This window comes from Heliangelus exortis, chromosome 17 (genome assembly GCF_036169615.1).
Source record: "Heliangelus exortis chromosome 17, bHelExo1.hap1, whole genome shotgun sequence".
NCBI classification, from domain to species: Eukaryota; Metazoa; Chordata; class Aves; order Apodiformes; family Trochilidae; genus Heliangelus; species Heliangelus exortis.
The window spans coordinates 8,610,217-8,618,783 of record NC_092438.1 but is presented as its reverse complement, the minus strand read 5'-3'; the positions used below and the strand labels follow the sequence as shown (position 1 = coordinate 8,618,783).

At 50.4% G+C, this 8,567-nt stretch overlaps 1 protein-coding gene across 2 annotated transcripts; it reads right to left on the bottom strand.

Annotated features, from left to right (window-relative positions):
• Window positions 1–1,027: 1,027 nt before the first annotated feature.
• Window positions 1,028–7,892, bottom strand: CHST12 (carbohydrate sulfotransferase 12). Of its 2 annotated transcripts, none has more exons than XM_071760709.1 (2): window positions 7,661–7,892; window positions 1,028–2,814 (listed from the first exon to the last, which is right to left on the bottom strand). In XM_071760709.1, exon 2 carries the CDS (start codon window positions 2,717–2,719, stop codon window positions 1,472–1,474), a length of 1,248 nt encoding a protein of 415 aa, XP_071616810.1. In that variant the 5' UTR covers window positions 2,720–2,814; window positions 7,661–7,892; the 3' UTR covers window positions 1,028–1,471. The 2 variants fall into 2 exon arrangements, with proteins under 2 accessions (XP_071616810.1, XP_071616811.1); XM_071760710.1 differs by lacking the exon at window positions 7,661–7,892 and adding an exon at window positions 7,407–7,565.
• Window positions 7,893–8,567: the final 675 nt, after the last annotated feature.

Sequence of the window (8,567 nt, the reverse complement as noted above, 5' to 3'; positions counted from 1 at the left end):
AATACCACCCACAGCCTAGGGAAATAATTAAGCATTTCAGTTCTAACAGAGCTGCCTGCCTGATCTGCTAAGCAGACAGTTTTTGCCGAGCAATTCAGAGAAAAATAGAAAAGCAGATTCAGCTGATGAGACACAAAAAGTCTCTCTAAAAGCATTAATTTCCTTTGGGAAGCAGCCCACATGCTCCTAGCACAGTGGGCAACCATCAGTGCTGCAGCAGGTCCCAGCAAGGCAGATGATTAAATCTGCATCAGTCATTTGGTATAAACGGAAAGGCAGCGGATGAGGATGCGGCGTCACGAGCAGGAGCTGGCACTCTGAAAACAAATGAACTTGGAGTTCACCTTGATGCCTGCTGATTTAAAGGAACTTTTCAGATCTTCTTCCAGGGATAAGCATCTGCATCCCTGCCACTTCCCCTTAGACTGTGCACTGGAATAAGGACAAAGCACAGTTCTCACCTCCCCCTTCTGCAAGTGGCTGCAATCTTGCGACCCCTGCTTCTGCCCAAGCTACTGCAGTGTGAAGCCTGGATGCCAATTCCTGGACACCACGTCCATCCATGAGCATCCTCTGCCCATCCAGGTTGGCCACAACCCCCAAGAACTTCAGGCACCATGTCATGGAAGATACTCCACACCAGCAAGACATACAGGGACTGAGGAACCTCAGCTTTTTGGAGAGCAGAGTCCTACCCCCACTTTGCCAAAAGCTGAAGCAGTGCAAAAGTTCTGTGTCGGCCACCTGCATGTCCCGAAACACCCCACAGGGCCTCTGTCACTGCTCCCCACTGCCATTTCCTTCCTGTGATCCTGGTACCACCCTCACCAGCCGTGAGTGATGTGTGTCACCAGAGTGCTGGTATCCTGCCAGGGCTGTGTGGCAGAGTCAGGAACTGACCCAGCTCAGAGCCAGCACCACCAGATGTGGCTGAAGGCACCACCACCAAACCCAGCTCCCAGAGAGATGTGAGTGCTCAAACCTCCAAAATGGCAGCCCTGAGACAACACACAGAGGCAAGTGGATAATTTCTTGGGTTTTTTTCTTTTACTTTTCTTTTTTTTTATTTATTTATTCCTTCCCTTCCTTTGCCATGACACACGCTTTGTATTAAATATTTTAAATATATTAATTTTTAAAAAGTATTAATAAAAAGCCACTGAAGACACAGCTGGCAGAGTGACCAAGGGCAGTGACCCATTACAAAACATGGGGACATTTACAAAAAAACAAAAAAACCAAAAAAAACCCAACCCAAACCAAAAAACTGGCATTTTTTGCATATGCACAGCTGGCTGGAATACCCTGGACTCTGGCATTATTGCAAAAATGGAAGGGGAAGCAGTAGAAAAAATATATTCCATTGTACCAACCTGTATGGGGAAGGGAGTTAAGAGCAAAAACGAGGAGGAGGCTTTAAACATTTTTGGTATTTCAGATGTTCCCTCCCACACCCATCACCCAGTCATTTCTAGTCTTTAAGCAAGTTTTCTGGCTTGGGGTAGCCAAAGAGTACAAAATCTGCTTCGTAAAGCTTGTAGAGCTGCTGCCTCCAAGCCAGGGGGATATTGGCAAACCAGTTCTCTTCCCAGCTGCTGGCAGTCCTGTTCCGGTAGCTGGGGGGAAAGCGAAGCAACCTGTCCACTTTGAGGAGCTGCAAGAGATAAGCAGCATCCTCATCCAGAGTCTCCAGCTTCCCAATGAAATCGTAGTCTATCTGGCACGGGTGGCACAGGCGGTAAATCTGCCGCCAGTGCTCATTGAAAGGAACCATCTTCTCTGTCCTAGGATCCAGCAAGTACTGGATGAAGTCAGAAAAGGAGACTTTGAGGCCCGCCCTGAAGGCCTCTCGAACGGATTTGGGAAGGTTGGTATGGTTGGAATAGAGCTTTAGCATGGGGATAGCAAAGCGCTGGTAGAAGTCCTCGTTCTCCAGCTCAAATTTGCTGCGGAAGGCGGAGATGAGGCGGACGAAAGGGTCCCGTACGAAAAGGAACTTGGTGTACTTCTTCAGCTTGATCTTCATGAGGTGCCTGGAGAACTTCCCATAACGGCGCCAGAATTTGTTGAAGGTCAAGTGGGTGCTGGTGTTGTGGACGTGTTCCCGGGGGATATCCAGAGGGTTCCGGTATGGGACCCCCTGGTCCAGCAGGCTCTCACTAAGCACGATCATCACCCGTTTCCAGTTGGTGCAGGCAACCTTGGGGACATAGCAGTAGATGATGCCATGGCGGTCATCAACGATCAGGTGGTTGAGCTCATAGTTTGGGATGTCGTCAAAGGAACGCTCCTTGGTGGAGAAGGTGAAGCTGGAATTGGCACAAAACTCACGCAACCTCCTCTGCCTCTCTTTCTGCAGTTTCTCTTGGTCCAAGGTGTTCCTGTCATTGTGAGTAGACCAGTCGTAGCCCCGCACGTTCTCCTCCAAATTGCTCACCACAGGCTTGGAGGAGCCCTGGATGAGGAGCTGCTCGGGTTTTCGGGGGATCGAGCTATTCTGTTTCAGGCTCGAACTGAGGAGCTTTGCCAAAAATTCATCCACATCTGGCAAGGCTTCCCAGTCTTCACCTGCTGTGATACCTGGTGAATGAGGCCTGGAGAAGGACGTATGCAGGTAGAAGTGAGCTGTTCCCACGTTGTCCCAGTACACAATGATCAGGAGGATCATGAAGATGGAGACCAGCACCACAGAGAGACGGAGGAGCCGTGCTTTGGTCATCCTGACACCTTCTGTGATTGCTGGCTTTCACCTGGATTCACCTCCGGCTTCCTGAGTGAGGCTTGGGATCCAGCATGGTGCTGCAGACCAGAAGCCTAGGAAGGTACCAGAAAAAAAATTAGTTGAACCCTTAAGCACTCTGATTTGGTGAGAACGACCTTGCACAATTCAAGACTCATCATGGGGCTGACCCATCTTTTTCTGGAGAGCTGTGAGAGCCTGAAGAACCCATACAGAACCCATGGAGAAGAGCTGACTGGCCAAAAGGAGGCGTAGTGTGTTGCAATTTTACCCGTTTCCATAGCAATCTTGGTTGTTTTGTCAATCTCAAGCATCCGGAGTCATGTGATTGCAAGAAAGGCTCTGTCTTCATTCAAAAAAGAAATAAAATATGAAGACCTCAGGCACAGAGTTTAGAGAGGGAAGTTTGAAAGTATTAAAAAATGCAACTTCATACAGAAAGTATGCAGAGCCAACTACCTTTCACACTTCTTTTATTTTTAAACATGTCTAACACAAAACAAGAAGCAGGGCTCAAACTACAGCTTTTGTTTGTGCTATCACACGTCTCATCTCCCCATGAAGATGCTCTGTGCTGAAAACAAAGACCTTACTGGAGTTATGAAGACATAGCTGATGATGCCATTGCCCCAGTGGCTACAGCAAGGCCCTGTTGAGAGAATATCACTGACCTGAATGCACCACCTCATCTAATCAGTGTGAATGCCCCCAGCAGATGTCACCTCCATGACTTTTCTTAGTAGCTAACTCATTCTGTCAAGAACAGAGATTACAGTTTTCCTACAAAACCCCCCAAAGGGACATGGCCACAATAAAAGCCACACATCAATAAAAATCTAAAGGAATGAATACTTTTAACTGAATGATTTCTGAGATTAAGGATGCCCTGGTAAATCTGTGTCCATAGGACATCTTTTCCTGGTTTAACATAATTTTTATTTCTCTCACACTCATCCTTAACTACTCTTGATCACCAACAAGAAGCAAGAACTGTTAAAAGGATAACACAGAGATCTTTTCTGAAGGGTGAAGCAGGTTTGATATGGTTTTTTTTGTTTTGTTTTTTCACACCAGCCAGTCCCATCTTTTCACTGCTATCTGCTTCCCTGCTGAGTCCCAGCCTCCTTCCAGCAGCAAGCTCTTCAGGGGAGATTTGTCTCCCCACTCTGCCAGAGAGAGGGAGGAATTCAGTGTAGCTGTAGCTTAACACATGGCTTTGGTCTGCAACACCAAACTGTGTTACCTGGAGCCAGGCACACGAAGAGGAGACAGAGGAAATGCAGACATAGCCCTCTGCACTCAGTGGAGCAAGAAGCAGGTATTACTCAGCAGTAACTCTCTATATTCAGCAAGTCATGATGAGGATGGAGCACATCTAAGAAGAAACACCCAGAGAGATGAGTATGGAGTTAAAGAGAGGGCAAATTACATTTGTGCGTCAGCACTTCAGGCCAAGCATCTTGGTCCAACAGCAGAAGATAATGGAGTGATGCTGCCAAGCCTACTGCTTGGCACATCTCTGGGTTTGCATTTTGCCTGAATCTGTTCTTGCTTTCAAGCTGGTTTGCTGTTCAGGGCAGGGACTGCTTTCTATTCTGGATGAATAGGGTGCCCACTGTGCACATCATTCCTAGCACGCTGGGTTTCCAATGGTGCTCAAGACTTTCAGGCTGGCTGGAATGCAGCAAGCCCAGAAAGCTGCACAGAGCCTGTCTTTCTGCCATCCCCATACCCAGCAGCTTCCACAGCTTCGGGCAGTGCAGCAGCCTCCAAGCATTTCTGCAAAGTCATCCCACCCCAACACAGACAGCTCGACCTCTCAGCAGCAGCAACACAAGCAAATGAAACGCTGTGTGTGGCACATGCATTCCTGGGGCAAACAGGAGGAGAGCTCTTTGTCAAAGCCACCACCATAATGTAGCTCTACCGAGAGCACCCCAAGGACTCCAGACTGCTTTCCAGGACACAGCATGCAGGCCTGCCCAAGCTTTTGGCTTCTCCAAGACACACAGCAGTGAGCAGCACGGAATCGAAATGATTCCACTTCTATTAACTCTACCAGTGCCAGAGAGGAACCCTGAAAAAAGAGCAATAACACAGCTTAATTCTCCCTCGCAAGAAAAATGCTACAGAAAACAGAACTGCTCTGTTGACCACGATACATCCTCTTCCTGAACACTTCATAAAAGACACCAGACTAAAAGCACAAACCAGAAGTCTCTGTGCACATCAGAGGGAACATGCTTCCATCCTCCCCTTGCCAGAATCAAAAGGAAAAGCCTCCAGGAGGAGCCAAGAATTTACATTCAAGTTTAACCCAAAGTCACCAGCCAATATGAACGAGCACCAGGATCCACACAAAGCTGCTTCTGTGACATGACGCCAGCAAACTGGGAAACTGACCAAGTGCTAAAATCATCCTGCAGAGTGCCCTCAGCAGCCACCCCATGATCATCTCTAACCTTGAAGCTGGCCTGGGTGTGAACCAAGGATTCTTCTCTCCATCCCAGAAAGAAAGATGCTGAGTTTAAGAAAGATGCTGAGGTCACTGGTCCCACCCTCTCCTATCACAAGCAGCCCCATGGCAAATAATCACATCTCAAGCTCTCACTTAAAACCAGAAAAGAGGGATGTGTCCACAGCACTCTTAGCACAAAAGCTAAGATGCAGCTTCTCAGGGACTTGGAAACCTTATTTGCACTTCACAGCCCCAGAGTAACTGTTCATTCTCACAGCAAACAGCAGCTTAACTAATTCTTGTTTCCTTCTTCCACTTTGGTCAGCTTCGTGCAAAAACTACGTTCTCTCACATCCTCTCTTTGCAGAAGAAAGTAACTCCAGCCTGCTTACAGGAGCAGTAAGGCCTACAGAAAAGAAAGGATCTTGCACACAGGTATGTACCAGAGACAGGGAACAATAAGCCCTTTCTATGGCCAGTGATGGTTTCGAAGGGTCTGTGCCTCCAAAGGCTTGGGTGCAGATTCCATCCCTTCTTGCTCTGTGTTCCCCAGGCTTATCCCTCACCTGACTCCCTGAGGACACACACAAGGAACACATCAGGCACTAGGCACCAGCTCCCAGCTCACCTCTTCCAGCAGCCACTTGTTTTAATACAGAAAGATAAGGGTTTTCTGGTACCTTCGCTCTGCCTGATTCTGAAGACAGAAAGAGATGACATGAGAACTTGTAAAAACAACAAAAAAAAAACCAAATTGAAATGGTTACTTTCCCTCAGGGCACCTGTATTCACACCAGCAATCTCTACCCATGCAGCTTTCTTTACCAAGGTACACACCTGCTATCAGTTCTGCTTAAGGAATAAGCAGGTCCTAGAAAAGTGGAACTTCTGCAGTTGCAGGAAAAGGAGCTCCCATCACCCATAGCAAACCAATGAATCATAGAATCATAGAATCATAGAATAGGCTGGGTTGGAAGGGACCTCAGAGATCATCGGGTCCAACCCTTGATCAACTACCGCCACAGTCACCAGACCATGGCACTGAGTGCCATATCGAGTCGCTTTTTAAATGTCTCCAGGGACGAAGAGTCCACCACCTCCCCAGGCAGCCCGTTCCAATGTCTGATCACCCTTTCTGTGAAAAAATTCTTTCTAATATCCAATCTGATGCTGTATCAATAACCAGAAACTAATTCATGCACTTGGCAATCACCCAATAAATTGCTTCTCCCCAGCTCTCCCAAAAGCTAGCACCCTTTGCAGAGCAGGGAAGTTTTAACCCTTGTAATGACATCAGCAATCATAGGAGTATAAGTGCTCAGTGTAAGCAAAAAAGAGGGCTTGCATTGCATATTTTACCCCAACTTAGCACACACGTGCTAGAGACCAGCAAAAGAACATCCTAATCTACAAAGCTAACTCAGTACCTTCCCTCCCAGCACTGCCACAAAGCCTGGTTTGTACAGGCTTGGCAGCACTGGTCACCTCTTTTTTAATGTCCATACTTGGAAGTTGACTCAATAACCCTATTTCTAAGATTTCCAGAAGGAAAATCCCAAAACACACCAGGTCCTGTTAGCTCATTATCTCTGTCACAAACTTCAAGCACAGCCTTACAAATACAGGGGGAGTCTCAGTAATAGATATACCTGTGTCTATACATCTGCACACCCACTATCGGGGCCAGAAAACCCCAGCACATTTCTTCTATGTCAACGCAGGGGCAAGAAATCAGACCCTGCCACTCGCAGCACCAGCGATTGCTTAAAAAAAAAACAAACCCTAACACCTCGATTTAAGTTTTCTACTGGACCTAAGTTCAGCTCTGCACTGAAGTTTAGCGCATGAAGTTGAAGCGGGGTAATTCCGCTGCCGGCCGTCTCTCTGAAGCAGCGTTTAAAACGTCCTCAGAACCGCTGCCCCGAGGGGGCTGTTTCCCGGCTTTGCTTTCGTAGCCGCTCCCGAACCCGGAGCAACGCAGACTGCGGAACCCCCCGGCACAGGCAGCAACCCTCAGGCCCTGCACCGGCAACCAAGAGGAGGGTGGAAAACCCAACGTTTCACGATTTGGAGAAGAGGAACAACCTCGCAGAGCCGCCCATCACCCCTAAGCGCCCACGGACCCAATCCCAGCACCGCCGAGGCGCGATGGGCCAGGCTGCCCGCCCAGACCCGGGTCCCGCCGAACCGCCCGGCGCTGCGCCCTACCTGGCACGCTGAGCCCGCCGGGGAGAGCGGAGGGAAACGCGGAGAGGCCGCCGTGCCCCGACCGCAGCTCGAAACTGGAGCTGGCCCGGTCCCGGAGCCGCAGCGGGGCGGAACCCCGCGCCGGGACAGCCTCACCCTCGCCCCGGGCAGCGCCTCCGCCCAGCCCGACCCCTCGGGCACCGACCCCCGGTGGTCCCCGCCCTGTCCGCAGGCACGGACCGACTCCACCCCGCCATGGGCGGCTCCGCGCTCACCTCTTGCCGGGGCAGCGGAGCTTTCCTCTTCTCCCTCTTCTCCTTCCTCTCCTCCTCTCACTGCCGATCTCCGTCCCGCCGCTACCCGGGAGCCGCCGCCTCTCGCGAGACGCCGGGCACGGGGGTCCCCGAGGGGCCGTGGCGCAGGCGCCGCTCCGCCCGATCCCGATCCCGCTCCGCCCGGCCCCGCTCCGCTCCCGCCGCTTCTCTCCAGCGGCCTGGCATCCGTTCCCCGCCCCGGGCTGCCGATGGGGCTCCGGGCCCTGAAGACAACCGGAGCCGGGTCTGCAAAGCCGGTGGCGGAGGGGGATGCCCGGGAGCAGAGGGGCTTCCCGGCACCTGGGGGCAGCAGCCCCGGCTCCGTCCCACACGCCGAAGCGAAACGGAGACCCCTGTAAAAAAACGGGGGTGACAAACGATGCAGAGAGGACTCTCCTCAAAGCTCTCTGAACGGGGCTGCATTGCCAGCCCTCCGCCCTTCAAGCAATCATGGGAAGAAAGTTTAACCTGAGACTCATTCCATTGCTTATTTCAAGTCACTACAGGTTGCCGGTAGCCTGCATGGGCATTTAATTTCCCTGCAGATTGGGGGCCTGCAGAGATCAGAAACCCCCCTCCAGCACCTGCCCTGCCCCTGGGACAGGACAAAGAGTAAGAGTGAGCAATGGATGCGGTGGCAGTAGTCCTTGTCCCGAGATGCATGCAGCATCCCAAGACCAAATATCACTGCTTGCTGGAGCTCCCACTTAAATATAGGCAGCTCACAGCTGCTCTGTAGAAAATAAGAAAAAAAAAACCCACAGCCTTTTGGGTTCTAGCCCAGCAGTCTTAGAAGCAAAGTAGAGATAACAGAATACAGCAAGCAGATAGAAAATGCTGCTTGGAAAGCTCAGAACACTTCAAGCTC